We start from the raw sequence: 23952 nt of genomic DNA, 5'->3' as shown, positions 1-23952 counted from the left end.
TTAACCCCCATCACCCAGCCCTAACCATGACCATAAGTAACCGAACAAAATACAAGACATTTGACATAGTTTAGGTTTTTTATTGCATTCACAGATTTTTATAAATAAGTTTTCCGTTGTGGGATTGAAAGACATTCCCACAAGGTAAAAAGTTACAGGTTTTTATCACATTGCTGGGAAATCTGGTCCCCACAATGTAATTATTACAAAAACTCCCACACATAGGCTTTGTGGTCAAGGGAGATTTAACCAAAGTTCATATTCATTTGGATATAGTGAAATGTGTAACAAGTTATGAACAGAAACATTCAAACTTAGTGACTTAGTAGTTACTTTTACTACTACTCTCTAGTGTAGTAAAGCAATAAAGAAGGCATTTTTATAGGTTAATTAGTATGTTCAGTTGCTGGGGTCAGTGAACTGTGGACATCATGGACTCCATGGTTTTTTCTCAGCTCAAAACGATCTGGCTGGAGAAGGAGTGGGAATCTGTGAGGACCTCATCACTTTGGAGATCAGCTCCCAAGATGTGTGTGATCTCACTCTGATTGACCTCCCTGGGATTGCCAGGGTGCCTGTGAAAGGTCAGCCAGATGATATAGCTGAACAGGTCAGTCCGTCTCTCTGATCTTCTGAGGATTCATATGCATGGAATTGTAATTAATTCTGTCAGGTGTTACTTTTCACTAAAGAATGTGTTTCGAAACATATCATGTGGAATGTGTTGCTGATAACATCAAACTGATAAATATACCATATACAATGTGAGATATACAATTTGTCATAATTCATTCTTTCAGATCAGAAGCCTAATTATGAAATTCATTGGAAAGAGAGAGACCATTAATTTGGTCATTGTCCCATGTAACGTCGACATAGCAACAACGGAAGCTTTGAGAATGGCCCAGGAAGTGGATCCTGAAGGGAAGAGAACTCTGGGTAATGAAACAAAATGCATGTTTGTGTTGAAACGTCTCTGAAAGCTCTTTGTGCAGCTGCATTTATTCAAAGGTACTTTAGGGAGGATAGATTCATAGATTCTTCTTTTTGGTTCTTTCTCTTAAAAGCCATTTTGACAAAACCAGACCTCGTTGACAAGGGAACAGAGAAGAATATTTTGGACATTGTTCGAAACCAAGTCATCCCACTCAGCAAAGGTTACCTTATTGTGAAATGTCGTGGTCAGAAGCAAATTGATGACAGAATCTCATTAGAAGATGCAACCAAGATTGAGAGAGATTTTTTTAGAAGCCATGAGTACTTCAGGTTAGTTTTGTTAGATCTTGAAGAAGTTAAACATTAATGTTCTCATTCAATGAAAAATTTCTATGCGAGACCTAATAAGGAGATTTACATAATTTTGTTCATTAGAAAAGGTAGGTGAAATTTCCTTTAGTTATCGTGTTCTGTGCTTTCCAGTGGATTTGTATAATATAATTTATTGCATTTACCATTGATCAAGTCTCAAACAAGGAGGAGTGTAAAATGCTGAGTAACTTGCTGGACAAAGTTGAATTGTCACTCCATTGCAAAACCAGTCTCTGTGGCAGGTTCAGGAGAGCCTGAATGTGAGCGGCCAACATACTCATGAGTGGAGCTACCAGTGCCCACAGTGAAAGATGTGCCTTCACTGTAATATTACAGTTTTATTGTACAACACTGACATTTGGTCTTTCAGTTGTCTTCTGTATGAGGAAAAAGCAACAATACAGTGCCTGGCCAACAAACTGACCCAGGATCTCGTTGACCACATCAAGGTGAGGTTTCCATGAGCAATATGCTGCTCCCAGATCAGTGAACAGGTTCTAGCTTGGAAGTTGCTTAGATTATTATTTGTTCTTTATGTTTTCTTTCCCACTCAGAAATCCCTGCCAATATTGTCCGAACAAATCAAAAAACAGCTGTGGGGCACAAAGAAGGAGCTGGGGTCATATGACACTGGCCCCCCCTTGGACACGCAGAAGAAGAAACTTTATCTTATTGAGGTAAGCAGTGCCTCAGCCCTGCACCACAAATGCACCCCCTTCATTGCTTGTGCAATGTGTAAACATAATGTAGAGCACAGCTGGCCAATCTTATTCGCCAAGGGCGGGTGTGTATGTGGGTTTTCGCTACAAATCCCTAATTAGATTATTAATTAGAGGACTGATTGGGTGAAGAGTCCTCACACCTGGGTCTGAGCAGCTGACCTAAAGGTTATCCTAAGACCTGCATAAGCACCGGTCCTCTGTGAATAAGATTGCCCACCCCTGTTCCACTTCTGTTTTAATGCTGTCTTTTTTCCTCAGACATTAACAGATTTCAATGAGAAGGTCAATCGTCTGGTATCAGGAGAGGTTGTCAATGAGGAGAACTTGTTTGTCCTTCTGCGGATTGAGTTTCAAAAGTGGAAGGAACACCTTGATGACTCCAAAACTGAATGTAAACAAACCGTTTTTTGCCATTTTTAATGTTATTATGATATTAAGTAGTTACCTGATAATTTATTTATTTATGTATTTATAATGTATTACAATATATTGCTGCATTCCTCTCTTAATATATATATGTATATATATATTTTATTTTATTTTTGCTTCAGAGTGTACAGTTGTGCATTGTGAAGTTACTTTATAATCTTCTTACACAGCATATTGTCTTTGTTTTCTAACAGTCCACAAAATCATGCAGGAAGTCGTAGATCAGTATGACCTTAAACACAGAGGGCGAGAGCTCCCCGGGTTCAATAATTACAGTGTGTTTGAGAGGGCCGTCCAGAAGCTGGTGGTACAACTGAGATTCCCAGCGCTGGAGACTCTGAGGGTCACCAGAGGTACCTGTCAGTCCAGCCACCTGTCACCTCACACTAGGAGTTCATAACGTTTTGATATCTGTGATCTGGTTTACATTGTATCAAAATTTTACTGACCAGTAAGGGGTTCTCTTTCATATTGTATTTCCTGAACAGTTTAATATATATATCGGCAGCGATCGCGGGAAGAGTGGCGATCGTGCGAGGCGAACGGGCAGGAAGCAGGCGGACAGGCAGAAGTCGGGGTAAACCAGGGATTTAATGACAATAACGGGGATCTCACGCAAACAAACATCACGCAGACAAGGAAAACTGGGGAGACCAGGACTTAAATGCACAGGACTGATTGAAAGCAAACGGACACAGCTGGGTACGATCCGGGAAACACACGTGGGTAAGCAGGGGGCGTGGTACACAGGAGGAGCGGACGAGCCGGGCATGACAGAACCCCCCCCCAACGGCGCGCTACTCCGGGCGCGCCAAGGAAGGGGGCGACGGACGGGACGAGGCAAAACAGGACCTGAAAAACAAGAACAGAATCAACGCCGGACAGGGAACAGGACCGAAGCACAAAACAGAGCGAGGGACAAGACAAAAGACAAAACCTGACAGAGGGCCGGGAAGGCAGACAGGCAAACCAGGAAGGGAGACACAGAAGGAACGGGTGGAACAAAGGGGCCAGGAGTGCAAGGCGGGTACACCGGGGCACAAGGAACAGAGACGGGCGGAACGAAAGGGCGAGCAGAAAACAGAGGGGCAGAGACAGGCGAGACAAAGGCAGGGGCGTAGGGAGACAAGGAGGGGGAACTAGGGGAAGCCCGAGGGAGACCCAGCGGGCAACGGGCGGCAGCCGGAGGGGCCGCAGGCGGCCGGGAGGCCGGAGCAGGAGGGGACCGTGGAGGGGCCGAGGAGACAGGGCGAGGGACCCGTGGAGGGGCCAGGGAGGGAGCAGGAGGGAGCACCGGGGAGCTGGAAGGGGCCAGGGCGAAGGCAAGGCGAGGGGGGGAGCCGCCGCAGGCGGCGACGTCCTCCGACGGGCCGAAGGTGGGGGCCCCGCAGGCGACCGACCAGGCCCTGGAGAGGGGAGCGAGGCGGGGCAACGAGGCACCGGAGGGGGGAGCGAGGCAGGGCGACGAGGCACCGGAGGGGGACCCGCAGGCGACGTCCAACCTGGAGGGCCAGGACCCGCAGGCGCCAACCGAGCCAGAGCGCAGGTGAGGGAGGGCGAGCCAGGGGGCAGGGCGGGAGGGACCCCAGCCCTGCGTCTGTGTCCCCTCCCCTTGCGGGACACAGACATAACGACCCTCGCTCGGGGTCGAGGTCGCTGGGGCGAGGGTAAAGTCACAAGTTCTGTCCCCGAGGGGTCCCATTCCAGCTCCTCCACCTCCGAAGCGGGAGGAGCCAAGATGGAGTCGTCCGGGACCACCTCGGGGAGTAGGGTTAAAGGGACAGGAGCTGGGGCTGCTGCAGGCGGAGGGACTGGAGCTGCTGCAGGCGCCGGGACAGGAACACGGTCAGGCTGCAGTGGGGGCGCCGACCCGGGAGCGGCTGTAGCAGGCGAAGACGAGGGTGCTTCGGAAGCAACTGGGGCGAGATCAGGAACTGGGGCGAGATCAGGAACTGGGGCGAGATCAGGAACTGGGGCGAGATCAGGAACTGGGGCGAGATCAGGAACTGGGGCGAGATCAGGAACTGGGGCGAGATCAGGAACTGGGGCGAGATCAGGAACTGGGGCGAGAGGCTGCCGTCGTGGGGGCGCTCGCCCGGGAACTGCAGGTGACTGCAGTGGGGGCGCCTCGGAAGCGGCTGCAGCAGGCGAAGATGGGAGCGCCTCTGGAGCGGCTGCAGCAGGCGAAGATGGGAGCGCCTCTGGAGCGGCTGCAGCAGGCGAAGACGGCAGCGGCGGCTGCGCGGGCGGCGGCTGCGCGGGCGGCGGCTGCGCGGGCGGCGGCTGCGCGGGCGGCGGCTGCGCGGGCGGATTCTCGAGCTCCGGGGCTGCAGGCAAAGGGAGTTCCTGCTCGGGAGCCGGATCCGCCGGCTGAGGGGGTGCCTGCTTGGGAACAGCAGGCAGGGGGAGCACCTTGGGCGCGGTAGCTGCAGGCGGGGGGACTGGCAAATCCCGTGCGGGCGAACCGGGCATGGCCCCTTTAAAAGGCCGGGGCACACGGGGAACAGCGTCCCGCACAGCGCTGGCCCCCTTATTGGCCAGCCGCTCGAGCCTGAAGCAGTACTGCTCGAGGGGCGGTGGCAGCTCCGCGGCAGATGGGCGCTCTTCCTGCACGGGGAAAGGCGCCTGCGAGGGCAGCTTCGCAGCGATAGTGACCACTGTGTCAGTCGGAGAGTTCTCGTGCTCCCCGGCTGAAAGGGAAGCGGGGAAGAGTGCGCACGCTCCCAAGGAGATCGTCAGGGGGTCCGCTGGCCTCTTCCTCTTCTTCCTGCGCGTCACGGAGGCCGCGGGAGGTTGCTCCACGTCCGACGGACCGGGTGGTTGTGGAACCTCTTCCGCGGCACTCGATGCGTCCAACCCCAGTCTCCGCGCTGTAGTTCGCTGAACTAGCTGGTAGAGATTGGACCGCACCTCTCCTAGGCAATGCCTACCCTCAAGGGGGGACATCACAAGCAGGAGATCACAGCTGCGATTGGCTAGCTCCAGCGCGACGGGATCCTCTTGGATGTCGGGCTGGGTGAGCCAGAAGTATACCTCTTGCAGCAGACCGAGACGTTGGTTCTCGGTCTGCTGCGGCGTCTCTTTGATTTGGTCTGTCATTCTGTCACGGGAGAGTCGGCAGCGATCGCGGGCAGAGCGGCGATCGTGCGAGGCGAACGGGCAGGAAGCAGGCGGACAGGCAGAAGTCGGGGTAAACCAGGGATTTAATGACAATAACGGGGATCTCACGCAAACAAACATCACGCAGACAAGGAAAACTGGGGAGACCAGGACTTAAATGCACAGGACTGATTGAAAGCAAACGGACACAGCTGGGTACGATCCGGGAAACACACGTGGGTAAGCAGGGGGCGTGGTACACAGGAGGAGCGGACGAGCCGGGCATGACAATATATATATATTAGTTTTTTTTCTCAGTGCAATGAAATTCAATAGCACAGATCCCACAGTAGTGTTGATCTTATTACTGTAATAACTCAAAAAGTATTTGTCTGATCTATTCCAAACTTTGTTGACGAATTTTACGGCTGAAAATCTGGACCTGATCAAATTTTGAGACAAATTGCACCAAAACTAAGGCATCAGTGCTTAGTGACAGTAAACGAAAGGCTGATTTAGACCCTTTACCTTGTGAACAGGATATCTTTCTCAACCCAGTCCTCAGGGAATCCCAGACAGTTCACGTTTTTTCTTCCTCTCAGATGCCAGTGCACCTGTACCAGGTATTCGGTGTTCCTGATTGGCTGGGAGCTGGGAGGGAGCAAAAACGTGGACTGTCTGGGGTTCCGGTTCCCCGAGGACTGGGTTGGGAAACACTGCTCTATTTGGTATTATTACTTTATTTACTATACTGAACAAAAATATAAACGCAACACTTTTGTTTTTGCTCCCATTTTTCATGAGATGGACTTAAAGATCTAAAATGCATTCCAGACACACAATATTACCATTTCTCTCAAACATTTCTCACAAATCAGTCTAAATGTGTGATAGTGAGCACTTCTGCTTTGCTGAGATAATCCATCCCACCTCACAGGTGTGCCACATCAAGATGCTGATCTGACATCATGGGTAGTGCACAGGTGTACCTTATACTGCCCACAATAAAAGGCCACCCTGGAATGTGCAGTTTTGTCTCACAGCAAAATGCCACAGATGCCACAAGCATTGAGGGAGCGTGCAATTGGCATGCGGACAGCAGGAATGTCAACCAGATCTGTTGCTCGTGCATTGAATGTTCATTTCTCAACCATAAGCCGTCTCCAAAGGCGTTTCAGAGAATATGGCAGTACATCCAACCGGCCTCACAACCGCAGACCACGTGTAACCACACCAGCCCAGGACCTCCACATCCAGCAGGTTCACCTCCAAGATCGTCTGAGACCAGCCACTCAGACAGCTGCTGAAACAATTGGTTTGCATAACCAAACACTTTCTGCACAAACTGTCAGAAACCGTCTCAGGGAAGCTCAACTGGAGGTGAACCTGCTGGATGTGGAGGTCCTGGGCTGGTGTGGTTACACGTGGTCTGCGGTTGTGAGGCCGGTTGGATGTACTGCCATATTCTCTGAAACGCCTTTGGAGACGGCTTATGGTTGAGAAATGAACATTCAATGCACGAGCAACAGATCTGGTTGACATTCCTGCTGTCCGCATGCCAATTGCACGCTCCCTCAATGCTTGTGGCATCTGTGGCATTTTGCTGTGGGACAAAACTGCACATTCCAGGGTGGCCTTTTATTGTGGGCAGTATAAGGTACACCTGTGCACTACCCATGATGTCAGATCAGCATCTTGATGTGGCACACCTGTGAGGTGGGATGGATTATCTCAGCAAAGCAGAAGTGCTCACTATCACACATTTAGACTGATTTGTGAGAAATGTTTGAGAGGAATGGTAATATTGTGTGTCTGGAATGCATTTTAGATCTTTAAGTCCATCTCATGAAAAATGGGAGCAAAAACAAAAGTGTTGCGTTTATATTTTTGTTCAGTGTATATTTGATCTTTGATGGATTATATTAGTATTTCATGAAAACATTATATGGATGCTAATCTACCACTGATAGACCTGAGACAAATCATTCCAAAATTGAAGCTTCAGCAATAGTTGGCAGCAGAGTGTGAAAAGAAACTGCAGCTAATTGTCATCTCAACGTGTCCTATGGATCTTTTTGCAACCTTCCCATTAATGCTGTACAGGTCACTGGATCTTAAACTGCAACATTTTCTTGAATATTGTAATATAGAGTTTTTTTCTGTCACCAACCCTCCTCCCCCCTACAGTCAGAAGCAGGTGACAATAATGTTTTGTCTCAAAATATATAGATAGTGCATAAAGAAATTGGGTTTGAACGATGTGGAGTTCTGACGTCTTTCCTGGTTACCTGGGTCATTTTATACCTGGGTTACAGCCTTACAGTGTCAATCATTAACATAAAGCCTGGCCAATGTGATTCAATTTGCATTTTATTGTGAATTTACGTTTTCTTTTTTTTACCCAGAGATTGTTCAGAAACAACTTGCTGACATTGCGAAAAACTGCTTCAGTATTTATCCGTTGCTTCAGTGCATCTCTTTGGTAATTACATATAGTATCGACCTTTCAACATTTGCACATTCAAGGGCACCAGAATCAAACCAACCTAATTCCAAACTATTTCCAAAGTAGGTTTACGTTTTTACTTGGTGATCTTCATTTTTTTCTTCTTCCTCTCACAAAATACCCAGAACAAGATTGATAACATCCAGTCGAAGCAGGGGGACAAGGCAGAAGAGAGGATCATTGAGCAGTTTGACATGGAGGAGCTGGTCTACACCCAAGATGGCATCTACTTCAAAAGTTTGACTGAAAACAGTGGTCAAAATGTCTCCGCAGACAATTTTTCTAGCTACGACAGCAGGGTTAAGTACCCTGAGATGCTCAAGGCTTACTATGAGGTAGGTGTGATCAGTCTGGACAACTTGAGAGCATAGAAATGTCATCAAAGTAGAGGCCCCACTCATTGCTATTGGGATGGTCTATGGGTAGTGCACAACGGTATCAGTCGCAGGGTCTCAAGCCTGCTTATAGAACCTCTTCTCACATACTTTCTGTCATGGTTCTGCGTGAGACAGAGGTTAAGATACTTCCTTTTGGGAATTTTGCACTGCATACAGATGCCTACAAGCTCCAGTTGCATATTTTCAAGTCTCAATTCAGTATTATTTATTAGGGATCTCAGCAAAACCACCAATTTATATAGTTTCTCACTGAGAGTCTGACCATACAATATATGGTCAAGAGTATTGGAACACACCTCATAATCATTGAAGTCAGGTGTTTCATTCAGACCCCTTGCTATAGGTATATATACTGAACAAAAATATAAACGCAACACTCTTGTTTCTGCTCCCATTTTTCATGAGATGGACTTAAAGACCTACAATTCATTCCAGATACACAATATTACCATTTCTCTCAAACATTTCTCACAAATCAGTCTAAATGTGTGATAGTGAGCACTTCTGCTTTGCTGAGATAATCCATCCCACCTCACAGGTGTGCCACATCAAGATGCTGATCTGACATCATGGGTAGTGCACAGGTGTACCTTATACTGCCCACAATAAAAGGCCACCCTGGAATGTGCAGTTTTTTGCTTTATTGGGGGTCTGGGGACTCAGAACCGGTCAGTATCTGGTGTGACCACCATTTGCCTCATGCAATGCAACACATCTTCTTCGCATAGAGTTTATCAGATTGTCAATTGTGGCCTGTGGAATGTTGGTCCACTCCTCTTCAATGGCTGTGCGAAGTTGTTGGATATTAGTGGGAACTGGTACACGCTGTCGTATACGCCGGTCAAGCACATCCCAAACATGCTCAACGGGTGACATGTCCGGTGAGTATGCTGGCCATGCAAGAACTGGGACATTTTCAGCTTCCAAGAACTGTGTACAGATCCTTGCAACATGGGGCCGTGCATTATCTGTCTGAGTGGCTGGTCTCAGACGATCTTGGAGGTGAACCTGCTGGATGTGGAGGTCCTGGGCTGGTGTGGTTACACGTGGTCTGCGGTTGTGAGGCCGGTTGGATGTACTGCCATATTCTCTGAAACGCCTTTGGAGACGGCTTATGGTTGAGAAATGAACATTCAATGCACGAGCAACAGATCTGGTTGACATTCCTGCTGTCAGCATGCCAATTGCACGCTCCCTCAATGCTTGTGGCATCTGTGGCATTTTGCTGTGAGACAAAACTGCACATTCCAGGGTGGCCTTTTATTGTGGGCAGTATAAGGTACACCTGTGCACTACCCATGATGTCAGATCAGCATCTTGATGTGGCACACCTGTGAGGTGGGATGGATTATCTCAGCAAAGCAGAAGTGCTCACTATCACACATTTAGACTGATTTGTGAGAAATGTTTGAGAGAAATGGTAATATTGTGTATCTGGAATGAATTGTAGATCTTTAAGTCCATCTCATGAAAAATGGGAGCAAAAACAAAAGTGTTGCGTTTATATTTTTGTTCAGTGTAAAATCAAGCACCTTGTCATGCAGTCAGGTTTACAAACATTTGTGAAATAATAGGTCGTTTTGAAGGGCTCAGTGAATTCAGGCGTGGTGCTGTCATAGGATGCCACCTCTGCAATAAGATAGATAGATAGATAGATAGAAACTTTATTAATCCCTCGGGTAGATTCCTCTGGGAAATTCGGATTCCAAGAGCACAGCACCGACAGAAGTTACAAAAAAAATAACAACGTGAGCAAATGTTATATATATACATATATATACATATATAGATACAAGAAAAAATAAGATACAAAGGGATAAATAGAATAAATAGGAATAAGAGAATACAAGGGAATTGCACATTCCCAGTATTGAACCAAAAAACCAAAAGTATTGCACACTTCCAGTATTGAACCAAAAACCAAAGGTATTGCACAAGAGTATTGCACAGTGAAGTGAAGAGGCACTACAGCTTAGTTGTCCCCCCCTCCTTTGTCCACCTGTTTCCCCTCCCTCTCCCCTCCAGAGAGGAGTTAAACAGCTTGATGGCGTATGGGACAAAGGAGTTTTTAAGTCTGTTGGTTCTTGTCTTTGGGAGAAGCAACCTGTCACTGAACAGACTCCTCTGGTTGTTTATGGCCGTGTGCAGAGGATGCCCAGCATTGTCCATAATGTCCAGCAATTTTTTTAGTGTCCTTTTCTCTGCCACTATCGCCATAGTGTCCAGCTTCATGCCGACCACAGAGCTAGCCTTCCTGATCAGTTTTTCCAGCCTGGATGAGTCCTTCTTTGCTGTGCTGCTCCCCCAACACACCACAGCATAGAAAAGTACTCCAGCAACCACTGACTGGTAAAACATCCTCAGGAGCTTCCTGCAGATGTTAAAAGACCTCAGTCTCCTGAGGAAGTACAGTCGGCTTTGGGCTTTTTTATACAGGTGCTCTGTGTTGCATGACCAGTCCAGTTTGTTGTCCACCCACAGCCCGAGATACTTGTATTTGTTGACCACCTCCACCTCCTCCCCCTCTATCTGAACCGGCAGTGGACCTTCTCTGGACCTCCCGAAGTTCACAACCAGTTCCTTGGTCTTTGAGGTGTTGAGTTGCAGGTGGTTTGTGTGACTCCATGTAACGAAATTCCTCACCAGACTTCTGTACTCCTCTTCCTGATCCTCCCAGATACACCCCATGATGGCTGTGTCGTCTGCAAACTTCTGAATATGGCATAATTCAGAATTATAGCAGAAGTCAGAGGTGTACAGGGTGAAAAGAAGAGGGGACAGCACAGTTCCCTGTGGTGCTCCTGTGCTGCTGACCACAGTGTCAGACATGATGTCATTCAGCCTGACGTACTGTGGTCTGTCAGTGAGATAGTTGGAGATCCAAGCTATCAAGCAGGGGTCCACCTGCATCCTGTTCAGTTTTTCCTGGAGCATACAGGGCCGGATGGTATTAAAGGCACTAGAGAAGTCAAGAAACAGGATCCTGACCGTGCCTTTCCCCCCGTCCAGGTGTGAGTGGGCTCTATGTAGGAGGTACAGGATGGCATCCTCCACGCCGACATCCGCCTTGTATGCGAACTGTAGTGGGTCCTGGGCATGTTGTACCTGTGGTCGTAGGAGGTTAAGGAAGAGCCGCTCTAGAGTCTTCATAAGATGTGATGTCAGTGCCACCGGTCGGAAGTCATTCAACTCATTGGGCCGGTTCCTTTTGGGGACTGGTACAATGCAGGATGTCTTCCATAGGGCGGGCACTCTCCCCAGTTGCAAACTGAGATTGAATACTCGTTGTAGCGGCTCCCCAAGTTCAGCAGCACACGCTTTTAGCATCCTAGGACACACCTTGTCTGGGCCTGCTGCCTTTCTGGGGCAAAGCTTCCTCAGTTGTTTCCTGACCTGATCCACTGTAATACTGGGAGATGATTGGAAGGGGGGGGGGAAGATGTCCTGCTGTTGAGAGAGGGGTTGTAGGAGGAGGGTGTCATAGTGTCCAGAAGGGGGGGAAGTGAGGGAGGTAGGAAAGTGGGGAGAGGGCTCTGTAGTAAAGATGAGGGTGGGGGGGTTGTGGGCTGGTCAAACCTATTGAAGAAGTTGTTAAATTCGTTTGCCTTCTCCACCGAAAAGTTATGTAGCGAGTTCACGTTGCCCATTATCACTGTCGGGATTGATGGTTTGAATCGCCTCCGGTGATCCGCTTTCCTCGCCCCAGCCTTGCAGCCTCTGTAGCTCCTCTTTATCTCAGCTGGAATGTTGTGTCGCATGCCGGTCTGTTCCTGTGTTCTTAGCGCCAGCAGCTCCGCTCTCAAATAGATGCAGGAGCTGGTTCCAGAAGTTTTAAAAAGTGCATTATCCATCTTGTATCGCTATATCCAAGAGATAAAAGTAAAGTAACTAGAGAAAGTGAAATAAAGTTTAAAAGCCTAGTCTAAAAAAAAGTTAAAGGTTAAGAAAAGGTGCGGTGTTGCAGAGCTACTTGGAAAGGCTGCCGTCACTCCAGCGCCATCTTGAAAAAAGTCAGTTCGTGAAATTTCTTCACTGTTAGATATTACATGGTTGATTGTAAGTGCTATTGTTGCAAAGTGGAAGCGTTTATGAATGACAGAAACTCGACCACAAAGTGTCAGACCACGTAAAGTAACAGAGCGGGTTGCTGAGTGCTGAGGCACATAGTGTGTAAAAGTCACCAGTGATCTGTTATCTCTATACTGTAACTGCAGAGTTACAAACTTCCTCTGGCATTAACCCTGGGCTGGGCTTCCATGGCCGAGCAGCTGCATGCAAGCCTCACATCACCAAGTGTAATGCCAAGCATTGGATGCAGTGGTGTAAAGCACGCTGCCACTGGACACTGGAGCAGTGGAAACATGTTCTGTGGAGTGACGATTCATGCTTCTCTGTCTGGCAATCTGATGGACGAGTCTGGGTTTGCTGGATGTCAAGAGAATGTTACCTGTCTGACTGCATTGTGCCAACTGTAGAGTTTGGTGGAGGAGGGATTATGGTATGGGGTCATTTTTCAGGGATGGACTAGGCCCCTGAGTTCCAATAAAGGGAACTCTTAATACTTCAGTATGCCAGACATTTTGGACAATTCTACGCTTGTACGTGTCCCAGTGCACAAAGCAAAGTCCATAAAGAGTCCATTGGTGAGGAAGAACTTGACTGGCCCACACAGAGCCCTGACCTCAACCCCATCGGACACCTTTAGCATGAACCAGAATGGAGATTGTGAGCCAGGCCTTCATGTCCAACATCAGTGCCTGACCTCACAAAGGCTTCTCTGGATGAATAGGCAAAAATTCCTACAGATGAACTCGAAAATCTTGTGGAAAGCCTTCCCAGAAAAGTGACAACTGTTATAGCTGCAAAAGAGGGACCAATAGGGATCCATATTGATGCCTTTGGATTTAGAATGGGACGTCATAAAAGTTCCTGCATGTATAATGACCAGGTGTCCAAATAATTGAAATTGTCCATACTGTGTACTTCTACAGTTGTCTGCTTCCTGGATATTGTTAGTGGTGGTCAATAAAGGTGTGCCTGATGGTATCATTTTAGGAGTCAAGCCCTCCATTCCTGAATTCTCCTCTTCTTTCCTCCCAGATCGTTTTGCAGCGCCTGGCAGATATGGTGCCCATGCTGATCCGATTCTTCATGCTGAAGCAGTCGGCGAAAATGCTCTGCTATGAGATGCTGAAGCTGATGGATGGTGGGAACGTGAACGACATCCTGAAGGAGGAATCGGAGGTCAGCCGCCAGAGGGCGGAGCTGCAGAACCGCATATATCGGCTCAGCAACGCTCAGGAGAAGATGAACAATTTCTACTGATGGGAAATTCTCCACCTTTGTTCATTATAAACACAAAAAGCCCAGAATCTGCTCTCTGAGACAAAGAATTAATGTATCAATCTGAGCCATATAACAGAATCTCTTACCTGCAAAGTACTTGACGAGGCCTACCGCATACCTTCAAACAGTCTTTGTCATTGCCTAAATTATTTTTCTTTCTGTATTCTAACTTGAAAATGCACACATATGGTAGAACTTCTCAATAAAATGTTTGTCAGATTCAGTCCTTGCCTTGTCCGTCATTTCCCTGTTTGACCAGCAGGTGATGCTAAGCTCCTAGTAGGGATTCGCATCGATAAACTACATAAAAATTTACGATGCAACCTTCCCGACGCGCTAGATGCAGTCTGAGATGAACTCGGGATACATTGTTTTCTACATCTTTGCCTGGCCTTTCACCTCCTTCATGATGCCACATCAACATAGCTGCCCTGTCCACTGGAGTCATTGAGCGGGAAGCAGCACATGGTTAGGATTACATGAATATTTAATTACTAGCAGAAGCCTTATGCCTTTATTATTTTGAAATGTGACCGATAATTTCTGACCGATAATTTTATATTTAGATTGAATTTCCCTCTCCAAATATTTTAAAAATCTCATTTGAAATAAATAAATCAAAAATAAAAGCGAAAAACCCTTGAAAATAGTCGCAACATCGGTTATATGTTCTGCAGCTCAGAATTACCCACAGTTTTAGCTATCTGTTTAATATGCGAATGTTGATTTTAAAAGAACATGCAGTTATTTCCAATCATAGCCCCGGAGACTGCACTAAGAAATACAAACAAGAGGATGGAATAAAAAGTGGAAGCGCTGCTGCCTTGAAAAGATCAATTAATTTGGGTACGTGAAATGCACAGAGGGCTCGTGCACGTGAACAGGTACCTTGCCTTCATTCCCAATAATATGTGAAACAGCGCATCTGCAGTCTCACATTACGACGGTCAGAAAATATGGTGTAAGACCTGCAAGCTTTGAAACCTCAGAGCGAGTTGGATGTCATCAGTCACGTGATATTGCATAAATGAAGCAAACTCCGACGCGCTGTGCTTTACTTTGGCAATACCAGGTCCGCAGTCTCGGTATCGTCTGTCGCACAACTGAAGTATTCGCAGGTTTAAATGAAAAAGATAGTGAATTTACCCCCGATTGGCCAACTTACCCCTCCCCTGCGGCAGACTGAGCCATGGCAGACCTTCATTTTTATAAATCGTATTATGGGTGTATTTTTATAACTTCATTTCTTAGGAGACATCCTGAAATAAAGGTAAATGTTTATATTCTACTTTGCTCTCATTTCTCCTTACCTACAGGACAACACAAGTAATACCCCGAAGTATGATGTAATCTAACTACATTTTCAGTGGGACTCTAACTTAACAATTTTGCAGCAAGTTTTTCAACAATACGTACTTTGGACAGAAAGATTTACTTGTTTTACTAAGTAGATAAATTAACTTCTTTTCCTATTTTTTAAAGCTACTAAAAACATCGTGTTAACAACAATGTGATGTTTTGTAGTTTCAATTCAACCACAAAGTCATTTGATGTTTCTTATCACTCTCTGATATTAGGGAAGTTTCTCTCTTTTACTAGTAGAATATCTGTTTAGTACTATATCTAATTGTGTAATTGTGAAATTTAGATCAGTACAGCCATAAAGGCACCAGAACCAGGATTTTCCTGCTTCCGCTACTGAGAGACCAGCCAGCCCCGTATGTTCTGCAAATGACTTTTACATTATGACTTCGACATTTGTTGAGCTCAAAATGCCTGCTGATGATCCTCAGGAGACACAGTAAGAGTCCCTCATCTTAAAAAACTTTTGCATGAGCTTTTTCATAGTGATTTAAAGATCAGTTATAGAGCTTCATTCTTTTCACTGTTCTTCTGATTGAGTGCAATATTTCTGAAGCAGTAAGCGTTCATAAATGACCACAATCCTCATCAGGAGAAGATGAGCAAAGCTCATGGTGTTTATGTATTATGGTGTTTATTTTTATTTCTTTTCTTTTAGATCTCATGAAGAATTTCACAGTCCTATGGAAAACATTGAAGTTTTCAGTCTCCCGAATGAAGAAAGGTACAGCTTCATGCTTTCAAAGGATATCTTTAATTTAAGGGTTATATGGAAAGTCTTAATAAGGAAATGTGCAACTTTATTTTGTAGCTATTCTATCAAGCAAATGGAAGGAGTGGTTCACGGCCAACTGGAAGAGCGGGTGCGACCTTACATCGATCTGGTGGACTCCCTGAGAATGACTGGCATCGAAAGGGACCTATCGCTGCCGGCCATTGCTGTGATTGGGGACCAGAGCTCTGGGAAAAGCTCTGTATTGGAAGCCTTGTCTGGGGTGGCCCTGCCCAGAGGCAGTGGTAAGGAATCTTACCTTATATTACCTATTTTACCCCCTTGGATTTATAATAGTAATATGATTAAATATGATTCTTGGAGCAAAGCTTTTCTGAGAAATTTAATAGTGGCTGTCATGTTCTTCTGAAGGAGAGCAAAGTGTGACTATTTTAACTGAAACATGACAGAGGACCATGAAGAGGGAGCTTATTGTGGTGTCCTCTGTCCTCCAGGTATCGTGACACGCTGCCCGCTGGAACTGAAGCTCCGGAGGCTGAAAGGGGGGGTCCAGTGGCACGCAGTCATCTCCTACAAGAATGAGAACATCGAGTTTAATGACCCTTCAAAGGTCGAAAGCTACGTTGCAAAAGGTTGGCTGGGGAACATTTACAGAGAAGCCATAGCGCTTCCCCATATTGCATGCTATTCCTAAACCCAAACTTCTGCTAATTCTGTACTTTCACTTCAAACTTCCTGAACAATAAGGAACAACTCACACACACACACACACACACAGGCACCTGTATTCATACCTTTGTGGGCACCTTGTATTTCTATGGGCAACACCCTAATCCCAACAATGAAGACCCTAACCCCACCAAGCCCTAACATTAACCATAAGCAATATGTCACCAAACAAACAAAGCATTTTCAGTTTGGTTGATTGCAGTTATAGATTTTTAATTTCCCCTTGTGGGGACTGAAAAAATGATCCCCACGATGTCAACATTTATGGGGATTCTCCATTTCCATGGGCACACCCCCAATCTCAACGACAATGACCTTAACCCCGACCCAGCCATAACCGTAACTAGGTAACCAAACAAAATTGAAGACTTTTTAAATTAATTTTTTGCTTTCACAGATTTTTATAAAATAAGTTTTCCCTTGTGGGCCTGAAAAACTTATAGGTTTTTATCATGTTGCTGGGAAATCTGGTCCCCACAATGTAATTATTACAAAAACACCCACATATAGGCTTTGTGGTTAAGGGAGACTTAACCAAAGTTCAGATTCATTTGCATATAGTAAAATGTGTAACAAGTTAAGTGCAAAAACATTCAAACTTAGTGACTTAGTAGTTACTTTTACTACTACTCTCTATTGTAGTAAAGCAATAAAGAAGGCATTTTTATAGGTTAATTAGTATGTTCAGTTGCTGGGGTCAGTGAACTGTGGACATCATGGACTCCATGGTTTTTCTCAGCTCAAAACGATCTGGCCGGAGAAGGTGTGGGAATCTGTGAGGACCTCATCACTTTGGAGATCAGCTCCCAAGATGTGTGTGATCTCACTCTGATTGACCTCCCTGGGATTGCCAGGGTGCCTGTGAAAGGTCAGCCAGATGATATAGCTGAACAGGTCAGTCCGTCTCTCTGATCTTCTGAGGATTCATATGCATGGAATGGTAGATTCCGTCAGGTGTTACTTATTACTAAGGAACTTGATTTGAATCATATCATGTGGAATGTTTTGCTGATAACATCCATCCATCCATCCATTTTCCAAACCGCTTATCCTATTGGGTCGCGGGGGGTCCGGAGCCTATCCCGGAATCAACGGGCACGAGGCAGGGAACAACCCAGGATGGGGGGCCAGCCCACCGCAGGGCACACTCACACACCATTCACTCACACATGCACACGTATGGGCAATTCAGCAACTCCAATTAGCCTCAGCATGTTTTTGGACTGTGGGGGGAAACCGGAGTACCCGGAGGAAACCCCACGACGACACGGGGAGAACATGCAAACTCCGCACACATGTGACCCAGGCGGAGACTCGAACCCGGGTCCCAGAGGTGTGAGGCGACAGTGCTAACCACTGCACCACCATGCCGCCCCTTGCTGATAACATCAAACTGATAAATATACCATATACAATGTGAGATATACAATTTATTTTTCACAATTCTTTCTGTCAGATCAGAAGCCTAATTATGAAATTCATCAAAAAGAGAGAGACCATTAATTTGGTTATTGTCCCGTGTAACGTTGACATAGCAACAACGGAAGCTTTGAGAATGGCCCAGGAAGTGGATCCTGAAGGGAAGAGAACTCTGGGTAATGAAACAAAATGCATGTTTGTGTTGAAACGTCTCTGAAAGCTCTTTGTGCAGCTGCATTTATTCAAAGGTACTTTAGGGAGGATAGATTCATAGATTATTCTTTTTGTTTTTTTCTCTTAAAAGCCATTTTGACAAAACCAGACCTCGTTGACAAGGGAACAGAGAAGAATATTTTGGACATTGTTCGAAACCAAGTCATCCCACTCAGCAAAGGTTACCTTATTGTGAAATGTCGTGGTCAGAAGCAAATTGATGACAGAATCTCATTAGAAGATGCAACCAAGATCGAGAGAGATTTTTTCAGACGCCATGAGTACTTCAGGTTAGTTTTATCAAATCTTGAAGAAGTCAAACATTGTCCTCATTAAATGAAAAGTATCTATGGGAGAACTGTGTGATTGATTTTTTTTCATTGCACTGTAAAAGGTAGAAGAAATTTCCTTTAATTATTGAGCTCTGTATATGCAGTGGATTTGTATAATATAATTTATTGCATTTACCATTGATCAAGTCTCAAAAAAGGAGTCGTCTAAAATGCTGAGTAACTTGCTGGACAAAGTTGAATTGTCACTCCATTGCAAAACCAGTCTCTGTGGCAGGTTCAGGAGAGCCTGAATGTGAGCGACCAACATACTCATGAGTGGAGCTACCAGTGCCCACAGTGAAAGATGTGCCTTCACTGTAATATTACAGTTTTATTGTACAACACTGACATTTGGTCTTTCAGTTGTCTTCTGTATGAGGAAAAAGCAACAATACAGTGCCTGGCCAACAAACTGACCCAGGATCTCGTTGACCACATCAAGGTGAGGTTTCCATGAGCAATATGCTGCTCCCAGATCAGTGAACAGGTTCTAGCTTTGAAGTTGCTTAGATTATTATTTGTTCTTTATGTTTTCTTTCCCATTCAGAAATCCCTGCCAATATTGTCAGAACAAATCCAAAAACAGCTGTGGGGCACAAAGAAGGAACTGGGGTCATATGACATTGGCCCCCCCTTGGACACGCAGAAGAAGAAATTTTATCTTATTGAGGTAAGCAGTGCCTCAGCCCTGCACCACAAATGCACCCCCTGTATACCTCTGTCTGCCTCAGCCCTGCACCACAAATGCACTCCCTGTATACCTCTGTCTGCCTCAGCCCTGCACCACAAATGCACCCCCTGTATACCTCTGTCTGCCTCAGCCCTGCACCAAACATGCACCCCCTGTAAACCTCTGTCTGCCTCAGCCCTGCACCACAAATACACCCCCTGTATACCTCTGTCTGCATCAGCCGTCCTCACTCCCCCTTTCTCAGCCTCTTTGCAAACTCATCACCTCCCAGATCAATCTCCTGTCTTCCTACAACTTTATCTATAGAATGTGGGATGATGCACATCCATCTTTGTAAATCTAAGCTTCATTGCTTGTGCAAAGTGTAAAAATAATGTAGAGTGTGGGTGGCCAGTCTTATCTGCCAAGGGTCGTTGGGTATGTGGGTTTTCACTCCCTAATTAGATTCCTAATTAGAGGCCTGATTGGCTGAAGAGTCCTCACACCTGGGTCTGAGCAGCTGACCTAAAGGTTATCCTAAGACCTGCATAAGCACCGGTCCTCTCTGAATAAGATTGCCCACCCCTGTTCCACTTCTGTTTTAATGCTGTCTTTTTTCCTCAGACATTAACAGATTTCAATGAGAAGGTCAATCGTCTGGTATCAGGAGATGTTGTAAATGAGGAGAATTTGTTTGTCCTTCTGCGGGTTGAGTTTCAAAAGTGGAAGAAACACCTTGATGACTCCAAAGCTGAATGTAAACAAACCCTTTTCTTGTATTTTTTTATGTTATTATTATGATATTTGGGCACTTTGAGCACTCATGTGCAATGCATTATAGATACCTTCATAATGCATTATAATGTACTCATAACGTATTAAATACAGTATACATATATGCATTCATAAAGTATTATATGCATTGTATATATACACATATATACTGTATAGTATATACATTTAACTATTTATAAAAAGACATAACACAATATAGCCATGTTTATTATGCATTATCTATAATGCACTAAACTGTACATACCTATGTATAATGCATTATAATAGCTTATACTGACCATTATAATGTACCTATATGACTGCTTTAAGTAGTTATCTGATATTTATTTATTTATAATGTATTACAATATATTGCTGAATTCCTCTATTATATATATATATATATATATATATATATATATATATATATATATATATATATATATAGCTTCAGAGTGTACAGTTTGGCATTGTGAAGTTACTTTATAATCTTACTACACAGCATATTGTCTTCTTATTTGTTTTCTAACAGTTCACAAAATCATGCAGGAAGTCGTAGATCAGTATGACCTTAAACACAGAGGGCGAGAGCTCCCCGGGTTCAGTAATTACAGTGTGTTTGAGACGGCCGTCCAGAAGCTGGTGGTACAACTGAGATTCCCAGCACTGGAGACTCTGAGGGTCACCAGAGGTACCTGTCAGTCCAGCCACCTGTCACCTCACACTAAGGGTTCCCAACTTTTTGATATCTGTGATCTGGTTTACATCGTACTGAAATTTCACTGACCAGTAAGGGGTTTTCTTTCATATTGCATTTCCTGAACAGTTTATTACATTTCAAATGGCACCAAAATGAAAACCGCACTGCACAGTGATAGCAAAGACAGCCCCAGACACTTCAAGATTCAAGACTTAATTCTGGCACATGCATCAGTGTAGTGGTACAACAGCAGTGTAATGAAATTGAATAGCACAGATCCCACAGTAGCAGGTAGTAGGCTTTTCGTTGGGCACCAGGGTGGGTGTATGGGTTGACCATGTCAAGTCCTCAGAAATGTTTACTCTGAGGTATCTGTAGCTATTAACCCTTTCCACCAGGGCACTGAAAATTGTGAGGGGTGTATTTCATCTGCTGCTCCTTCCTTAAGTTCAAAACCAACGTTATCTTATTACTGCAATAACTCAAAAAGTATTTGTCTGATCTATTACAAACTTTGTTGACAAATTTTACGGGTGAAAATCTAGACCTGTTCAAATTTTGAAACGAATTGCGTCAAAACTAAAGCATCAGTGCTTAGTGACAGTAAAGAAAAGTGTGACTTAGACAAGATGCTATACCTTGTTAGCAGGAAAACTCTATTTAATATTATTACGCTATTTACTGTATTGTATCTTTGATGGATCATATTACTACGTCACAAAAACATTATATGGATGCTAATCTACAACTGATAGACCTGAGAAGAATCATTCCAAAATTGAAGCATCAGCAATAGGTGGCAGCAGAGTGTGAAAAGAAACTGCAGCCATCTGTCATATCAACGAATTCTGTGGATCTTTTTGCAAAATTCCCAGGAATGTTGTACAGGTCACTGTAAACTGTAGGAAGCAAGATGATTTCTTAAATATTCTAATAGGAAGTTTTTTTTCTGTCACCAACATCAACCCCCCCCCCCCTTCCCCCCGCAAATTTTGTTGGTAGTGCGTATACAGTCAGAAGCAGGTGACAATAATGTTTTAACGCAAAACAAAATGACAGGTTTTATTTAATTTGGGATGGGAGACAGCTTTACCCTCAGCGTTCTGCAACCCGACGGGATACTGGCTGTGGACTGGGAACCTCTACCTTAGATAGTGCATAAAGAAATTGGGTTTGAATGATGTGGAGTTCTGACGTCTTTCCTGGTTACCTGGGTTATTTTATACCTGGGTTACAGCCTTACAGTGTCAATCATTAACATAAAACCTGGCCAATGTGATTAAATTTGCATTTTATTGTGAATTTATGTTTTCTTTTTTTCCGCAGAGATTGTTCAGAAACAACTTGCTGACATTGCGAAAAACTGCTTCAGTATTTATCCGTTTCTTCAGTGCATCTCCTTGGTAATTACGTACAATACCGACAGCTTTCAACTTTCATACACTGACAGGCACGACGATCCAACCAACCTAATTCCAAAGATTGCTGGAATGTGCAGTACGTTTACATTTTTACTTGTTCATCTTCATTTTTTTTTCTTCCCTCTCTCACAAAATACCCAGAACAAGATTGATAACATCCAGTCAAAGCAGGGGGGAAAGGTAGAAGAGAGGATCATTGAGCAGTTTGACATGGAGGAGCTGGTCTACACCCAAGATGGTATCTACTTCAAAAGTTTGACTGGAAACGGTGGTCAAAATGTCTCTGCAGACAATTTGTCTAGCTATGACAGCAGGGTTAAATACCCTGAGATGCTCAAGGCTTACTATGAGGTAGGTGTGATCACTCTTGACAGTTTGAGAGCATAGAAATGTCATCAAAGTAGAGGCCCCACTCATTGCTATTGGGATGGTCTATGGGTAGTGCACAACGGTATCAGTCGCAGGGTCTCAAGCCTGCTTATAGAACCTCTTCTCACATACTTTCTGTCATGGTTCTGCTTGAGACAGAGGTTGAGATACTTCTTTTTTGGAATTTTGCACTTCATACAGATGCCTACAAGCTCCAGCTGCATATTTTCGTGTCTCAGTTCCATATTTATTATAAGGGATCTCAGCAAAGACTCTTGACATTGTTACTTATGCACTCTGTGGGCAAAAGTGTGTGAACAACAGTTAGTCCAATGTTTCATTCTGAAACTAAGGGTATTTATCACTGTTGCCTGTGCTCTTCTGGGAAGGCTTTCCATTAGATGTTGAAACATTGCTCGTGGGATTTACTGCCATTCAGGTTGGCCAGGTATTGATGTTGATGTTGGGGGACAGTGTGTGGCTTAGTGTCAGTGCCTGTGATCAGAAGGTTGTTGGTTTGTACCTGACCTCGGCATATCTGTGAGTCTTTGAGCAAGACCCTTAACCCCCAGCTCACTGGGTGCTGCTATGGGTGGCTGCCCTCCGTGGCCAGCTTCCTCTCACCTACAGAGAGCAAGTTGGGGGAGGCGTAAAGAGAATTTCACCATGGGGGTCAATAATGTATCAATTATTATTGATAAGGTGCCTTTCTGTGAGTGTGTCACCAAACACTGAACTTACTCTTAGACATTTCTACCTTCACTTCACTTGCAGTTGACCAGAGCAGATCTAGCAGAGCAGAAATGTAGTGAACCAACTTGTGGGAAAAATGGCATCCTATAATGGCACCAAATGGAAAGTCTCTAACCTCTTCTGTACAACCGCTCATTCTGCTGCGAATGTTTGTCGCAGGTGATTGCGTGACTGTGTGCTTAGTTATACACCTGTGTCAGCAACAGATTGGGCTTAATTAGACAATTACTCTAATTAACAGGGGTACTCTAAGTAACAGGGGTCCACGTACTTTTGGCCATCCAGTGTACTTCCGCAGTTGTGTCCATTTCCTGGGTACTGTTAGCAGTGGTCAGTAAAGGGATGGCTGGAGATATCGTCTCAGGGAACAAGCCCTCCATTCCTGAATTCTCTCCCCCAGATCGTTTTGCAGCGCCTGGCAGATATGGTGCCCATGCTTATCCGATTCTTCATGCTGAAGCAGTCGGCGAAAATGCTCTGCCATGAGATGCTGAAGCTGGTGGATGGCGGGAACGTGAACGAGATGTTGAAAGAGGAATCGGATGTCAGCCGCCAGAGGGCGGAACTGCAGAGCCGCATAGATCGGCTCAGTAACGCTCAGGACAAGATCAACAATTTCTTCTGATGGGAAAACCTCCATGTTTATTCATAATAAATACAAAAAGCACA

General features: G+C 45.1%; 2 protein-coding genes and 1 long non-coding RNA gene across 8 annotated transcripts in view; 2 read left to right on the top strand and 1 right to left on the bottom strand.

Annotated features, from left to right (window-relative positions):
• LOC125739406 (uncharacterized) overlaps positions 1-14004 on the bottom strand; it is an 18037-nt gene extending 4033 nt beyond the window's left edge. The window contains exon 1 of the long non-coding RNA XR_007397135.1: positions 13927-14004. This is a non-coding gene — a long non-coding RNA (uncharacterized LOC125739406). The remainder of the gene's footprint in view (positions 1-13926) is intronic.
• LOC125739280 (interferon-induced GTP-binding protein Mx3-like) overlaps positions 1-14031 on the top strand; it is a 24220-nt gene extending 10189 nt beyond the window's left edge. Inside the window, exons 9-14 of the mRNA XM_049009208.1 lie at positions 1863-1985; positions 2289-2421; positions 2654-2812; positions 7964-8040; positions 8190-8399; positions 13563-14031. Coding sequence (XP_048865165.1) covers positions 1863-1985; positions 2289-2421; positions 2654-2812; positions 7964-8040; positions 8190-8399; positions 13563-13787 — 927 coding nt within the window. The 3' untranslated portion in view covers positions 13788-14031. The remainder of the gene's footprint in view (positions 1-1862; positions 1986-2288; positions 2422-2653; positions 2813-7963; positions 8041-8189; positions 8400-13562) is intronic.
• Positions 1-23952, top strand: part of LOC125739287 (interferon-induced GTP-binding protein Mx2-like) — a 25612-nt gene extending 1660 nt beyond the window's left edge. For 2 of the 6 annotated variants that reach the window (XM_049009267.1, XM_049009248.1), the window contains 12 exons: positions 15982-16187; positions 16398-16535; positions 17372-17526; positions 18089-18227; positions 18356-18554; positions 18960-19038; positions 19144-19266; positions 19891-20023; positions 20573-20731; positions 22067-22143; positions 22303-22512; positions 23684-23952. In XM_049009267.1, coding sequence (XP_048865224.1) covers positions 15998-16187; positions 16398-16535; positions 17372-17526; positions 18089-18227; positions 18356-18554; positions 18960-19038; positions 19144-19266; positions 19891-20023; positions 20573-20731; positions 22067-22143; positions 22303-22512; positions 23684-23908 — 1827 coding nt within the window. In that variant the 5' untranslated portion in view covers positions 15982-15997 and the 3' untranslated portion in view covers positions 23909-23952. Of the gene's footprint in view, positions 1-14855; positions 15079-15456; positions 15610-15828; positions 15895-15981; positions 16188-16397; positions 16536-17371; positions 17527-18088; positions 18228-18355; positions 18555-18959; positions 19039-19143; positions 19267-19890; positions 20024-20572; positions 20732-22066; positions 22144-22302; positions 22513-23683 lie in introns of those variants that run through there. The other 4 variants (XM_049009257.1, XM_049009239.1, XM_049009231.1 and 1 more) reach the window with 3 other exon arrangements.

The sequence above is a fragment of the Brienomyrus brachyistius genome, chromosome 1 (genome assembly GCF_023856365.1).
Source record: "Brienomyrus brachyistius isolate T26 chromosome 1, BBRACH_0.4, whole genome shotgun sequence".
NCBI classification, from domain to species: Eukaryota; Metazoa; Chordata; class Actinopteri; order Osteoglossiformes; family Mormyridae; genus Brienomyrus; species Brienomyrus brachyistius.
The sequence above is the reverse complement of the archived record's forward strand: the minus strand, read 5'-3'. Positions and strand labels throughout refer to the sequence as shown.